The 16,597-nt window shown below is 39.4% G+C and overlaps 1 protein-coding gene across 4 annotated transcripts in view; it reads right to left on the bottom strand.

Annotated features, from left to right (window-relative positions):
- Positions 1-16,597, bottom strand: part of BBX (BBX high mobility group box domain containing) — a 238,729-nt gene that overhangs the window by 35,602 nt on the left and 186,530 nt on the right. For 2 of the 4 annotated variants that reach the window (XR_006576205.1, XR_006576206.1), the window contains one exon: positions 11,877-12,312. Coding sequence is in view for 1 of the 4 variants with exons in the window: in XM_045001849.1 (XP_044857784.1) it covers positions 12,225-12,312 (88 nt within the window). In the remaining 3 variants the exon portion in view is untranslated. Of the gene's footprint in view, positions 1-3,503; positions 12,313-16,597 lie in introns of those variants that run through there. The other 2 variants (XR_006576204.1, XM_045001849.1) reach the window with 2 other exon arrangements.

Raw genomic sequence — 16,597 nt, 5'->3', positions numbered from 1 at the left:
CTGTTTACTTCTATCTATTCCTACCAGCCCAGCGCAGTATATTTTACAGAAGCCTGCTGTGCAGAGTTTGTGTAAGCTGTAATTAAGCGCTTCACATGGTTAATGAAATATGTGAATGAATACATTTGTTAACTGCACTCTGGCCAGATGCTGAGTGCATATTTCATGGGGAAGCTACACTGTAACTTGGAAATTGCACCACACCTCAAGTATCTTGCACATTCTTTCTGACATATAAATTATTGCCACGGGCACTAAAACAAACCACTGCAGCTGTTTCCTGACCACATACTAGCTTTAATTTCTCTCTTCTTTTAGAATCTGCCACATCTAGCTCCTGGGGGGAGAGGGGGGGAATTGGCTACGATGGGGAATTTTCTCGCTCTCTCACTTCTAATAGAAAACACTGCTATTCCAGGAAGCAACCTCTCTTCTTGATCTAATATGTAATTTCTGATCCAATGTTAATGTGAACATCTTTGCACTTATATGCTCCGTCAGCCGTTCTCCCAAGTGTGGTCTATGGAGATCTGGAAGGTCTTGTAGTACTGACTTTTCTGCCTCATTTCCAGCTGTCATTACTGGCTCCTTTTTGTAAAGAGCCTGGTCATCTGTAGGAGCAGCTGCAAAAAAGAAGACAGCCTGGCTGCACTAAGAAAAAAATGTTGCAGCGGTCACAGGAATGTTGCACCATCCTGAATGGGATTGTGACTAGGAGGCTGGCAGAAGGGGTGTTCGAGAGATATCTCTTTATTAAGTAGTAATGAGCCTCACTGTGCCAAAGCTTAATAACCCCTCTGCTGTGACAAATTTAATAAATTAACATCCCTTCCTATTTAATGTTTACCCAAGGGAACATTTGGTTTGGTTGAGTCAACTCGAATTAGACTAGACAAAGCATTTTGAATGCAACTCAGGGAACAGTCTTTTATTGACAGAAGGCTGGACACCTAACACATTTTTCTGCCATTTCTCCTTTCTGGGATGACAGAAATAATCTTTTGCAAACTCTGGTTTTAAATCAGGGCAGACTACACCACAGGCAGGTGCATACTGGTCATTTTAAAATGCCACTTAAAAACCCAGGTAAACAGTCTTGAGGAACTGAAAATTACACTGGCCTCAGGTCCAAAGTTTACCATACAGTATTTAGCCCTGGGCTAGTGCTAAAGAACTTGCTGGGTTAGTGACAGTTCCAAAATACAATATGTTGGGAAACAGGGCTAAAAATAAATACTTTAAACCACTGGGAAGTTGGGAGTGCCAGCATTTCAGATAATTTAAACATTTGTTTCAAGTCCCTGAAGCTCACACGCTTTATTGTTAAACATTTATATTACAGTAGTAATACCTACAGGCTTCAATTGGAGTAGATGTCCCACTGTAAACTTCTTGAGATAGTCCGAGATACTAGACCTAAAACTTCAGATTACCATGTTGTTTTTAAACCCGTCAGTTGCAACATAATTTTAGCAGCCACTATCTTGATAACTTCTCAAGCCTAATGCTTTTCACCATATTAAAGCTTGGAATCCAAGTATCAACTCATAACTCCAGCAGTCGGCTAGGCATTAGCAACTAATCTCAAGTAGCAATTGCATGAAAAGCAAGAAACCTCTTTGTGGACCAGTACAAATGCTTTCAGTACTGTTGTTTCTTAACACTAGTGCCAGACTAGAGATCAGAAAAAGAAGTTTCTATCCCTGAGTGTCAGAAAAAATAAGCTGTTCATGATTATCAGCACTGGGTTTCTCTTGAGGTTTGTTTTTATCATATACTATACTATTAACCAAGATAAATTCAAACAAACACTGTAATATTACCACAAACAGACAGGACAGGAAGTTATTTTGTGCTTAAACAATGGAGGAAGGTCCTTCTTGCCTCACTTCAATACTAGAATACTTTCATGTGCACTCGAACCCTCGGCTCTTGCACACAAATAAGGACTGCAATTGAGGTACTAATTTTGTTACATTCATTATATTTCAGGCCAAATTCTATTCTCAAATTCTCAAATTCTATTCCCAAGCGAAACCCACAGAAGAGCCAGGAAACTTGCGCTGCTGTGGGACCATCCCAGTTTGTGGAAAACAGGTTTTCTCCCTCAACCAGGCAGCATATGTAGCCCTCCAAACCCACAGACATCCCAAGATCTACAGGGAAATCCAGCGAAGCACCTCCCTGTCACTTTAACCAGACCCTGCCAGAAACCGCCCTAAATTCCCACCCTTAAACTATGGATAATGGTTTGGCACATGGAAGATGAATCCGGCAAGGTGATACTGACTGCGTCAGCCTTGAATCTGCTGATTTGGAAAGGGAGGGATAATGCTGCTCAAATCCACCGAGCCTCAAAGAGGTTTCCATGGAATCTGAAGGAGGAGGATGCTACTTGAGCTAAAAAAAACCCTCTAACCTCCTCCCCTGCACCAGAAATTCCCCTACATTTATGGGCTCGCTACGCTTTTCCAGCCTCATGAGATTTTTTGTTAGCGTGATCTGGCCAAGGATGCTTAGATGGCTGGCTGCTCTTTAGGGTGCAGTGAGGAATGGGATTTCAAAGCAGGAAGCCCTGTAGAACTGTCAGTTTAATTTTACCACTTGTTAGTTCCTGCCAAGCTCGCTACAGCTCTGCCACTAGATTATATCACTGTTATGAGTCATCAGCTAACTTACTAGTCATTCAATTTTATCATTTCACACACCAAAACCTCACCCATTTCCGTCTCAGATTGTGGGCTGAGGAGAGGCTGTGTCACACTCTGTGCCTCCTCCCCCATCAAGCAATATTTAGAGAGAAAGTCAGAGCTGCAAACATACAGTCAAAAACAATTTATTTGACAATCCTAGGCAGATGGAAATTGGGAGATGTAGGTAGAATGTAATGTACTGGAGCAGAACAAATGGAGGAACATAAGAAATATATGAGCAAAAACCATCTGGTCAATTATGTATATATATATAGGGTAATTCTATAGGGAATATTTTAGAATTGGCACACACATTTCCTAATGAAGAGCAGACACATTATTAAGCTATTTTAAGACATACAGTTAAAACTTTGTTTTTATAATGACTGCTGACTAATGCAGGATGGGCAACATACCGACACAGAACATGGTCCTCTGTTAAACTTCACATGCAGCTTTTCAGACCAGATCCTCAGTTCTGACCTTGAGATGCCAGGCATAGCTCAGGAGACCATTCTGGTAATCAGCGATTGCCAGAGGATAGGGAAAAGCTGACCACATCCTGTTTTATTTCCACCCATGCACCTTGTACCAAAGGCTGGGAGTGGGTTGCATAGGAAACACTATGCTGACTCTATGCCTCTGAAGGGTTCTCCAGCACAGGAGGAATCATGAAAAGCAGCCATGAAAGCAACACAACATAGCTTTAGCAGGACCAAGGATCTGGCACTTTAAATTTTGGAATGTTTGAAGCTGAACATAAATATTTGAACTAACGTTGCTGTCTCTCACACTGCGGAAGATGCAGCACAGTTTTACTATCGTGCATGTTGTTATTCAGGTTTTCTTTGGTCTGAGAACGGAATTTGGTGTGAAATATAATGAAAGTAACTAAATTGTACCTCAGTCTGCAGTCCTTGTTTATATGCGAGGACAGAGTACAAGTGCACATAACATCTTTTTTACACTTTTATTGATCAAAGACAAACTGCATTCATATAGTGTGCTGTGACTCAGGGAAATTTCTCAAACGGATATCAAAAAGAAACAACAAAAAATCCACCTAGTACACTAGATAGTGTGACTAAGAAGCATAACCAATTATGCTAAGATAGCAAAGGAACCCAATGGATTTAAAATGAACTGCTACAGTGCTGACTTAAAAGCATCAAAGGTTCGCATTCAAGCAACAAGTGTCAAGCTTAGTGTTAAGCTTAATATTTTAACTGAACTTGTTGATTAGATTTTGGTTTTTGGGTCTCTTTTGACCAGTTTCTTCCCAAGGACTGAAAAAGGGACTGATTTTGTGAACTCCTATAAGTGAAAGAAATTACTAACTTTAAATAAGCTAGATTCTCAGCTAATTTAAAACTGGGATAGCTCAGCTGAAGTTAATGGAGCTATGCAGATTTACAACAGCTGAAGAGCTGACATACCTCTCTAGTCCTAATGGAAAGCCATTAACAAAGGACAATTAGCTTAAATACATCAGAGTAAGTCTCAAAATTCTATTGTAACTGTTTAAAAACTCAAATTCTGATAGTTTCTGTGCCGGAAATGCTCCACACAAGAAGTTCACACTGAATGGATTGTAGACTTGATATCTTACAGGTTTTATTTTTGAGAAAAAACACAAAACAAAACTTTGCAGCAAATATATAATGTATCCCATTTTGTTACAAAGTGCTAATATCCTACTGAAGAACTGGTTATTCTATGATTTTTAGGCTGCTTATGGAATGATCACGTGTATTTTTTGTATTCAAACTCTGCTTTTTCCACTTGAAAAATAATTCTGTTTTGAAAGGATTAGTTGCATATTAAAGAAATGGACAAATAGTGGGAAAATGGGTCGATGGCGTAGAATGACAAAGGGACGTGTCTCTCTCTGACCTGACAGAATGTAAATGTAATGCCATGCAGCTGGCAGACACAAGGCAGGTGAGAACTGGGTTTCAGAAGAGATCCTATGCACTTGGAGCCAGTTTAAAATATCTTGCTAAGAAGCTGCTTTGTGGGTAAGAACAAAATGAAAGCAGACAAAAAGACAGAATCTGAGTAATGAAGCAAAGATAATCATGTTTTAGAGTTACTGTGTAATCGAAAAAGGATGGTGATTTAAAATTGCCTAGTGTGACAGACTCAGAATATTAGGTGGAAGGTTTAGAGCTCTCCTCATAAGAAGATATACCCTTGGCATTTCTCTTTCATTATAACAAGCCCTTCCTTTTTTTCCATGTGATCTCTTCATCCCTGTAACATTGCCTGCATCTGTTCAAATCCTGGCATGTCTTTGTAGGGAGCCTAGAGCTTTCAGACATAGGAGACGAAGGACAGCTCACATGTTCCACTCCCTTGTGTAAATGAGGACAGAATAAGTATTAAAGAAGAGAGTGAGGGATTCTCTCCCATTGTTTTTGACTCTCTTATATGCAGTCAGTTCTGCTGTCATAGGTATAAAGGGCTTCTACTGGTTTCAATAGGCATGCACCTGCTGTGGCCAGGAAAGCACATGTGTATTCACAAAACCCCACCTTCAGCCACAGTTCCCTAAGTATTATCTTCTATATACTATCCAGAGAAGGCACAACCTTGCATTCCTTGCACACCAAAAACATCCCACTGAAGTCAATGGAAGTTTCAGGTCCATGAAGAGTGGACGATTGGATCCCAAGAATCTACATTTTCAAGCATCTGGAGGAGGAAACTGTGTGGACTGAATACGATCCAAGTTCAATTGGGGCCCAACCTGGTTGTGGCCTGGAGGTGCTACCACAATATAAACCCTAAGCAATAATCATCATCAGTATTACATTTTAAAATAAGGATCTATTTTTAAAAAATAAATCCCTTGCTGTCCTAGGACTAGAGATGAAGGAAGGGCTTGGTTACGTACAGATGATTTCAGTTAATTGTCTGTGGGCTGTAGATGAAATGTGCAATCAGGTGTGTAAGATGAAATCCAAGAAAGCAGAGATAGACAAAGGGCCTGATACTTCACTGGGCTCTTCCAGTTTTGCACTAATGTATTTCCACTGAAATCAGTGGTGCTTTGCCAGCATTAGCACATAGTAAGAGCCAGAACCAAAGCCTGTTGAGCTCTGTAGGGGTCATTCCACCGATTTCAATGGTGCTAGATTAGGCCTTAGAGTTTTAAAAACAAACTGGAAGCTCATGTGTCAAAACGAGCCGTCTAAACTATGCTGGTTTGGGCATATTTTCTGTGTAACAACAACAACTATTTAAAACACCACCACTCCCAGCCAACATATTTTCGATTGACTACTGGAGTAGTTACATTGTTGGTTTTAAAGAAAACAGGAATTATAGCGTGCAGTTTGGACAATCTAGTTCAGCTTATGTTTCTGAATAACCTGTTTTTTCAGGGGGCTAACAAGATTTTTCAGTTTAAAAAAAAAATCTGAATTTTAGTAGAATTCATTCACTGCCAGACTAATAAATTACTGCATTAGTCACATTAAGGTAAACAAGCACAAATATCAAAAAAAGCTCAACTTAAAGTATTTATTTGCATCCATTAATTTAAAATGGGAAATTATTTACAAGTACATATTGGATAGCTAAAATAGAGTGAATATAAAGTAATCTATTTGAAAGATTGTTTTCAAATATTTTATTCAGTTTCATGATCACAGTTAATGTACTTTAGCATGTTAGACACATGAATTAACATGTGCATTTTAAAAAATATCAAATTAGGTATCAGTTTTTGAGGAAAGGCATTTTATAAATGTGATTATTAACTTTAACTACACACATCTAAGAAGGCAAGAGCGCTATTAGACCTCTTAATGGAAATAATTACTACAAAGCATGTTTACACCAAACTTTAGAGCAAATAAAGACAAATTATGGACTAGAAGTCAATGGAATTATGTGTGAGAATAAAGGTTGAAGGATCAGGCCCTATGAAAACAGACAATTGAAATTCAGTCATGTTTCAGCTCTTGATAGACTGAAAGACTTGATGGCCAAAGCAAACTCTGTTTAGGGGTAGGATTTTCTAACGTGGCTAAGTGAGTAGCTCAATGGGGTTTGTATTCCTTATTCACTTTAGACACTTTGAAAAATCTCATCCCTCCATATGCAAGGGAAAGATTGAAACCTATGAAAATAAAGTTCATAAGACAGTGTGAGAAACCTCAGGCTGTCTTACAGTTGAACTCCCGAGTGTAAAATACTTAGTTCATAGAGAAAAAGTTGCAGGTCACTGCTCTGCATTACATACATTTCTTTGGTCACTTTCAAAGTTCCAGCCACTGGTGTGAAGATGATTTGAGGGGTGGGGGGGGGGGAGGAGATTGTTTTACTTCTGTGAGTAAAAAGGGTAGGATTAGAGTGTTATTTGAGGAGGCACATTTAGCCAAGTAATTTCTATTACAGATTGTGAGGTAACATCTTTTTTCCATTGAAGCATATGGAGAGTTTCTACTTGGTACTTGATAACACAATCAGAATCCAGTAATTAGAAAATAATTCTCTGGAAAATCTTAATGAATGTTAAAATGTTAGTATTTGTTTAAAGTCCAATGTGAATTAAGGCTCCAGTTCACAGAAACATCGACAATCAGGACAGCACACAAACACATGCTTAACATTTAAGCATGTGCTGAAGAGTTTAGTAAGTTTGAGTTTACATACTTTGTTGAATTAGGGCATAGAATTAGCTCTCTCTGGATTGTTGCCTTAATGAGCTGCAGACAAGTTTAAGGTATAGTGTCCCCTCTCTACAAAAGATGTAAATTTAATTATTAGAAAATTTGCAAGACTAACTTGGTATTTAATTGAGAAGTGTAAACCTCGCTGTGACTTTTTATTGGGGAATTGAGGGGAAAAGGCAAACTTCTCTGCGACAGCCTAAATGCATTAATTTACAGCTCTGTATGTCCTGAAATGACTTAATATTCTGACAGTTGTAGATGACTCTTTCATACACGTACAAGGTAAAGAGAATTAATGCTGGAAATATTACAAAATGTGACAAAGATATCTAGAAACTCTACAATCTAACAAGCACAGGAAAGACTGTCTAATGGATAAAACATGGTTTATGACATATGAGTTGCACAATTATGTTTTCAGGTGAAAGCATGATATAGTGAATGTAACTCACTAAGTATTAAAAGCAGCTTTTGGATTACTGCATTTCCTTTGGGAATATCTGAAGTTAATCATCTGATGAGCTCTACATTTTCTGTTGTCACAAAAACCATCTTATTGAACCAATACGAGCTAAATGACAATGTCTGACAATCTATATGACTATGACAAGTCAAAAGCATAACAGCAATATAAACAGTACAGCTTTCACTGTATATTTTGTGTCACACTGTTCCCTCTGTATAAATATTGTTCTTGGAAATTAAAACATACCATGATATAAAAATGGCATTGATGGCTGAACAGATTACATTCCATTTAAAATGAAAATGGAAAGCAAATGGAAGTCAAAGAAAGTAGCCTTTTAGTAGAGGAAGCCCTATTAAAATTAGCATTCATCTGGGGAGATGCAGCCAACAATCACTGTACACTAGAGCATCATGCAAACCCGATGAATTATTTATCATCCTATTTTTTTCTTTTACAGAATGTAAAGTCTTTTACCTCTCCTTTGTTGCCATAATTTCACCATGCTGAGAAGAGGCCGTCTTTTCTTTGACACCCTCTTAACTGTCTCAAGTTTATGGCTTCAGAGCATATTCCAGTATTTGCCCAGTAGCTAAACAGGCAGCACATTTTAGAACTGGTTCACATTAATGCCTCATACTAAAAGATGCCCCCTTTATCATTAGAGATGTCATCCAGATTAATGTATGGCCTTATTCTGGGGCAAGTTACAACTCTCTTGGGTTTCGACATGGATGCAAAGTGGCAATACATAGAGTCAAAGACTGCACTGTGCCTACCAGCTTCATGCTACATAGACAGAGTGTCACTCAATTAAATAAGGGGGGAAATGACAAAAGGGTTGAAATTTAAATACCAGCTCATAGGGTTCTGTCAATCCCTTGTCCCTGCTTCCTTTCCCAACCCAATGTTTATTTTCTATTTCAAAACTCATGCACTGGCACTATAAACTGGGAATTGAAACTGACAACAAATCCTTTGCTCATGACTTTGGGACACTGAATTAGTATAAAAGAGCATTCAAGCATCTTAAATAAATATATTCAATGTCTGGAATTACAGCACATTCAAGGGATAAATACTGCCATAATTACAACAGCATGATTTAATCTCCATACCTTTTTTGATCAATTTTGGTCTAATCTGGACTATAAAACAACGTGGGGATCAGAACCTGCATCTCAAATGCTCTGCAGAACATTCTTCCTCTATTCATTTACAGTACTGAAACAATTAAAAAAACATTACAGTATTTTTCTCCCAGCTGCTTATGTCTGTAGCTTTAGCTACTATAATACACTTTGTATACCTCAAAACTACACATAAAATATCAAAGATCACCAAATAAATAAAAGCAAAAGAAAACTGGAACAGTACTGCATTTTACACTTGAAACAAGATTCCTCACTCCCATCAAGAATTCAGAGAGGACTGGGATAATTGCTTTTTGTTTTTTAAAAGAAAGATTTATACATAGGTTCAGATCCAGAAATTAAGTTTAAATGCAAAAATATCAACAGGTTTAGCTACGTGAGAATGAGTTCAGTAACGAATGATACAACATAATTAGAATAAACAAAGCAGAAAAGCATCATATTTTGGTTTGCTTGAGATATACATAAGGTGCAACAATTTCTTCTCTAGAAGCATTTGTGGACATATGTCAATGGGTGAAAGTATTTGCTGGTATGCTGAAGTACATACCACAGCAATCCGATTTTCCAAATTAAAGCAACTGAAAATAAAAAAAATTAAAAAACAAAAACAAACCCAATACAGTAAAATGTTGGTCTGAAATTTTCTTGTGCTAACAAATTTTGTTACCTGAAAATACTGCTACCCTTTCCAGTAGATTCAGGGAAAATTCTTGCTACTGAAATCAAGACATCACTCCGAGAACCAACGAAGGCAAGTGCCTAATGAACTATAAAGCTTTGCAGGATTTCTGCTACTCTCAGTGCCTAACTGCTTAAAAATTAAGCATATCTACAAAAAGGTTTTTAAGTATCTGAAAACAGTCATATCCAGTAAATTGACCCAGCCCCAACCCCTCTCTAAGGAAAAGCAGATCAAGTAAGATATTGATTCACATAGAAAAAAGTAATTTTTTTTCTTTTAAAAAAGGTACCATTAATATACAGAAATATCTTAAGGAACAATACTGAAATTCAAATTGAAGAATGATGGGGTGCTCTGGCAAAAATATATCTATTCTAGGGGGTTCTAGAGAAATAAGTTAGTACCATTGTCAAGGTGAACGGCCTGCACCATATAATATTTGGATTTCAGCTAATTATAATTTATAAAGTGGTCCAAAATGCCAACAGCCACTTCACCGTGACCCAACAGTTTTAAATGTTGACAGTTTTTCTGTTTTGTTAAAATAATTTAGAAAACGTTAATAAAGTTTTATTAAAAATATTGCCACATGCTACAATGGCATAATAGGGGGCTCTTTACCAGTCTTATTTCTACCTGAAGTTTAAAAAGCCTTTTAACTCTCTTATTACTATTAAAGTTTATTTCCTTTTTCTTCCCTTCTGCCAACATATCTTCCTCCAGCATCTTTGAGGGTGATATTTTACATGCATTTTAATCATATTTTCCAAGCTATCTGCTTTTTATCAATACTTCATCATTTGTTACAACTTGTGTGGTATGTTGTATAGCATTTCCCAACATTTAAACTGAAGATTCTGCACTTATCTACAGCAACAAAAGGCTAAAATCTAGCAACCATTAATAGAGTTACTTTTCATATGGCTATTACATCAAATTAGAATTACAAATCCCTCCCACCCCAAAAAAACACATCAATTCAGTCAAGTATAAATAAGAATGCCTGATAGAACCATGTAAACTCTCATTATTTAAAGACTTAATTCAAGAGCTTCAAACTCAACCTAATACTATCAAAACTTCAGCCAGTATGAAGAAGACTAATAGAAAGTTATTGCTGGGGTCCAATTTGGTAAATCTTTGTGCTATGACGCAAAACGTAGGGAAACATCTTGTGCTATGAAAGAAGTACCCTGTTGAATTTGTAGCTTCAGATTAATTTCTAGTAATCATTTTGCATCTGTTGGTAGGAAACAACCACCTGGCTTATGAAATATTTTAAGTCAATATAGTGAAGATATAGTCCAAGTGATACACTTGGTGCTGGCTTTTGGGATGTATTTATGAGAGCAGAATACATAAAGAAAACAAAAGCAAGGACAGGAACTGGCAGGTGGATCTCTGCTTGATAGCCTAACTTTAGTCAAACCTTATTCTTCAATCCTGGTTTACTTGCATACATCTTACCACTTTACCAACACAAACTATAACTGGCTCTTTTTATACAATCTACAAAGCCAATTTAGATTGCGCATAGTAATTACAACAATTCCAGTGTCTGTCAAATGTAAAAGGTATGTATATCAGTGTGCATGTATACTGAAGTCATGTCTTCAAGGTTTTTAGAATAGTGAAGTAATACTAAGGTCACTTCTGAACAATGTATTTGTAGTACTTTTTTTGTTTACATGAGCATTTCACTCAGTCATTTAGACCTCCATGCAGAATAAAGGAACCCTCCAATGCATGAAAGACCAGTCCATAATCTGCAGTATTGTTCTTTCCCATATGCCACTCCTTTTTCTAATGCAAATCATTCTGGTTATTCAATGCTAAATTAAAAAAACGAACAAACAACAAAATCAACACAGCCTGTCAGAATTTTCGCTAGTAAACTCTACCACTGTGGTGGCAAATATAAAAGTGCAGAACATCTGGACCACATGGTTGAGCAAACACCGCTAACAATGGTACATCTGTCCATGCTGCCTTGAGTTCTCCAGAACAGGTTTTTAAATTCATTCTACAATATAAATGTAGGCATAACCTATTATATAAACCATCTTAGAACTTAAATCTTCATGTACAAAAATGACTAAGAATATCTAATAACTAGTGCAGTGCGTCAGTGTTTTTTTTTTTTTTTTGTATTTTTGTTTAGAATAACTAGGTATTATATGAAACTAGTTTCCATACCCTCTGGTTGATAGAAGAGATGCTGTGTGAGCTACTGTAAAGGCAGCCTTTTTCACACAAACCGCCTGTTTACTGTTTAAAAGCCTTCAATAGAAAGCAAGCTCCAGGATCATTCCATTTCTTTTCATTATTAGACAAATAACACCACCTTCCTAGATTCTGGGTTCCAATTGGAGGACTCGGCCCAAGTTGCTAACTTCTGGCTTCAAGTGAAATCTGGGCCACTCACAGCAATAAGCACTTGTTTGCAAGTCTATATTTTCCATCATATGGACTGACTAGCTTCCCTTGGTAAAGACAAGGCTAGGATATTAGGTAAAGCACAATGTTTTACAATAAGGTGGAGCTTCACTGGTCGGCGCAGGAAATAAGCACCGGAGCCTGAGACATTTCTTTTGGCTGTCCGTCACGTGGGAGAGGCGCTGCCCTCTGACTTCTACAAAAAAAACAGAGAAAAACATCCATAATTATATGCAAAATGGTAGATTTTTGAGATTAGAAAGGATGAAATGTGTAGATGAAGTCATTTAATTGTCTTATTCTACAGATCCATAAACTGCTGCTGCTGTTGCACTAATACTTTAGCTATTTTGTGACATGCTACAAGGAAATAGTCATGGAAAATGTCCTATGAAGCCAATGTGAAACAAATTTGAAGTCTTGATGGCATCTGAGTAGGCCACAGAAGCACAACAGAAAATACAGAGCTAAACAATATATTACAAGCACACAATTGCAGCCGTTTATATTGTGACACAGCTGGAGACCTGAGAAACAAAAGAATATTGCTTACTCGTGGAAGAGACATAAACACACAAGGAGGCACATGCTGAAAATAAACAGCTATGGATTTGAGTTAAAGCAATAAGGTGAAATACTCCCCTCATCCCATTCACACTTACTGCATTTCAGGGAGCAGTAAACAGCGCATTCAATGACTTGCGAGTGGCAAAGTATTTTGGTTCCTCTAGAATCAGCTGCCAACTTTTCATGACCAACTCCAGCAAAACCTCCATGTTGTTGTTATATTTACGTTAGTTTGTACATGATACCCTTGTACAGGACTTCGTAAAGACGAACTCCAAAAGAAGTCCATGTTCACCAGTATTATGTGCTGGCATTCAACATAAATTGTGGAAGCAGATGGACTTTGGAGATTTCATTTGTAGTTCATCTTTTAAATTTGCACAGACAGCCCATCTCTGCATTTTAACTACAAAAATAGTGACGACTTGTGAGGTTAATGTAACATATCAAATATATAGTAACAAGAGCTTTGGGCCCGTGTGACCAAGTGCAACCCTGTATTCATACCCCACATACTTGTGTAATAATCTTTGCACAAAATATGCCCTGTGAGGTACAATTTGAAAACTAGTAACTCACTGGTCAATACTATCATGGTGAAATGTGTGTAGCAACATTATATGTAGTTACGAGTTCCCCCCATATGAGGTTGGTAGCACGTGTTCAAACCCACATAGCCCTGATTAGGCAGCAGGTCTAACTTACACAAAGGAGCATGTGTTTACCTCAAGTGACTATAAGTAGTAAACAGGGTCCTTGAGACAGCAAGAGGAAGACAAGGCAAATCTACATGTCAGCATACACAGGAGAGAAGAAAAGAGCATGGGAGCACCTTCACCCCCAGACTCCTGTTGCCTTCTTTACTGTTTGGATAGGCTTTGCTGTGAGAGGAAATCCTCAGAAGAATTCACTTCAAAGGGGGACTGGACTATAAAAATGAGGTGCAAAACCACACCAGGGAATCTCACTCTCTCTCTCATTCACCTAAGAAAAAGGATACTCCTGGGGGAATTCTGTGCCACTGCGTTCGCTAGGGTGACCAGATGTCCTGATTTTATAGGGACAGTCCCGATTTTTGGGTCTTTTTCTTATATAGGCTCCTATTACCCTCTTCCCCCCAACTCCATCCCGATTTTTCACTCTTGCTGTCTGGTCACCCTAGCGTGCACACATAATTCAAGTGCGGTGCATAACCTTTTTCCCCTACAGAAAATAACTTCTACGCGGAAAGTTGGTGCAGTTCTGCCTTTTTCCCCACAAGAGGGCACTGTGGTGCTAGAACTGAGCAGCCGCTCCCCGAGAGCCCCAGATACCATAGGGAAGAGAAAGGCTGCAGTGCCTTCTTCACAGCGCCTCTCAGTCCAGGTCAGGAGACATAGGATCTGGGGAGACAGACAGCATGGGGCACGTGGGGCTGCTGGGGGGTCACAAACAGGGGTTCATAAGGGCTAGTTGCGGGGGACAGACTAGGGCAGGGGCTGAATGGGAGTGGAGGCAAAGGGCCATGGGGGAAGGGAGTGCAGGGCCTCATGGGGGAAGTGAGGTGACTGAGTGGATGCACAGAGACACATGGGGGAAGGGGGCCGCTATGTGGTGGCACAGAGACACAGGACAGGGGGAGGAGGTGCAGGGACACATGGGAATGGGGGGTGCAATGACACATGGGGTGCAGGACACATAGGGATGGGGCAGATGTGCCTGACTGAATGGGAGAGGCTAGAGGTCAGCCAGGGTCTGCAGGGGGAAGCTCCCTAAGAATCCCTCCCCGTGTCCCCTCTCCCAAAACCCTGTTCCATACATATCCAGCAACCCTCCAAGTTCACACCCAGGCTCCTTCCCAGCAATTACTCCCCTCTCCCTCAGCTCCTCTCTTACCCCTGACTCCCCCAAGCCTTTGCACTGCTTCTGAGGGGTGCGGAAAATAGGTTTCTGTATTGTAGTTTAAATGAATTATTACTCAGAGTTCTGTATTAATATGTCTAGTAAGGAACCTGTCCAAAAAAAAATCCCGAATCTTTTTTGTTGTCTGTATTGTTACTGCCATACTTCCTGACAGGTATTTTTAATAAATTGCCAAAATAATTGAAAGTGGTGTGATTATATTGTGTTGTTTTGACAAATAAAATATGCAGATTTTTTCACATTTTAAAATATTCTGTGCAGAATTTTTAATATTTTGGTGCACAATTCCCCCCAGAGTAAAAGGAACCATCCTGATGGACTTTGGGAGGGGTTCTGACCAGAGAATTTGGTCAACTCTGTTGCAGGGAACATGTGGCAAGGATTTTACCTTGAACCAAGTCTAACCTGTTAAGTTTTAGTTACTAGAAAGCATTTTATCTTTATTTCTTGTCATCATTTCTGACTTTAACACCTTATACCTATACTCACTTCAAATGTCTCTCTTTATCGTTAAATTTGTTTCATTCTTTAATCAAAACTAATCCAGTGTTGTGTTTAAACTGAATTGTCTGGTAATGCCAGAAAAAACTGTTGTACATTGACCCTAGGGTGACCAGACAGCAAATGTGAAAAATCAGAGGCCCAGGTTGGGAGCTATACCAGCAAAGCATTGTGAGGAACCCAAGGTTGCAGGGCAGGTAGTGACACAGACCCTCATTGGTCTTGATTGCACCCCAGACTGTGACAGCCTCATTCTCCTTTTAAGTTACTTTACGCCACTCTGAGAGTGTTAAGGTGCCTTAAAGTGGGTGTAGGTGCAGATGTGTTTTGTGCCCATTCTAAGGCACCTTAATACTGCCAGCATAAAGGAGTACTGTATTTGTATTGAGTAATGACATATGCTAGCTAAAGGAAGGTTACTGATCTTATAACAACTGGAGTTCTTCAATATGTGGGTATGGGTATTCACTGTGGGTGCGCAGTGTGACTGCTATTTGCACTTCCTGATATGACTGTCCCTTGAGGAGCCAGATGTCTAAATAGGGTAATACATGATAGCATTAATGGCATACATGTGCTGCCACTACAGACTTGACCTTTGTAAAAACCCGCAGGGCTGTTGAAAGGACAAAATGGAGCACCTTGTATTGGAAATGGTCTCATCCCACCATAGAACGCAGGTATCTCCGGTGCGCTGGGTAGATAGCGTGTCTTAAATCAAAAACTGCAAACCAGTCACCTACATTCAGAGAGGGAATTATGACAGCCAGGGTAATCAGCCTGCATCCTGAGTGGTGGATGAAGACATTCAACTGCCTGAGGTTCAGGATGGGTCCACCCCTCCTCCTTTCTGGGCATTGGGAAGTATTTGGAATAAAAGCCCTTCCCCTTGTGTTGAGGAGCTACTGGTTCTATAGCTGGTAGGTGGATTAGGGAGTCTTCCTCCTGCCTGAGAAGCCTCTCATGAGAAGAATCCTTGCAGAGGAACGGCGAGGGAAGTTTTGGAAAAGGGGTAGAAAGGAACTCAATTGTGTTGAGGTGTTGTCTAAGACCCATTCGTCTGTAGTTAAGTGCTGCCACACTGGAAGAAAACAGGCCAGGCGGCCACCAAAGTGGGTGGGGAAGACTGGTTGTGGGCCCTTGATCATCCCTCCAAATGACAGCTTGGTAGACAGCTGTGTCTGGAGAAGGAACAGTGGTGCAGTGTGTCTTGCAGACTATACCATCTGGCACTTTCTCAGTGGCTCATAGGACTCCTGGGGATACAGCAGTTGTGGGCAGCTTAGAATATTTTCTGTGATATGCCGGGGTGTGTATTCCAAAAAAAATGCAGGGTGGCACCCTAGTCTTTAAGTGAGTCAAGTGATTCACCAGTTCTTTCAGTGAAAAGGTTGTTGCCTTTGAAGGGGAGATCTACCACCGCCTGTACATCCTTTGGGAACCCCAATGCCTGCAACCAAGAAGCCTCTCTAGCAACCACTAAGATCGCCATGGAGTGAGAAGCTCTGTCT

The sequence above is a fragment of the Mauremys mutica genome, chromosome 1 (genome assembly GCF_020497125.1).
Source record: "Mauremys mutica isolate MM-2020 ecotype Southern chromosome 1, ASM2049712v1, whole genome shotgun sequence".
In the NCBI taxonomy this organism is placed as follows: domain Eukaryota; kingdom Metazoa; phylum Chordata; order Testudines; family Geoemydidae; genus Mauremys; species Mauremys mutica.
This window is presented reverse-complemented; position numbering and strand designations above follow the sequence as displayed.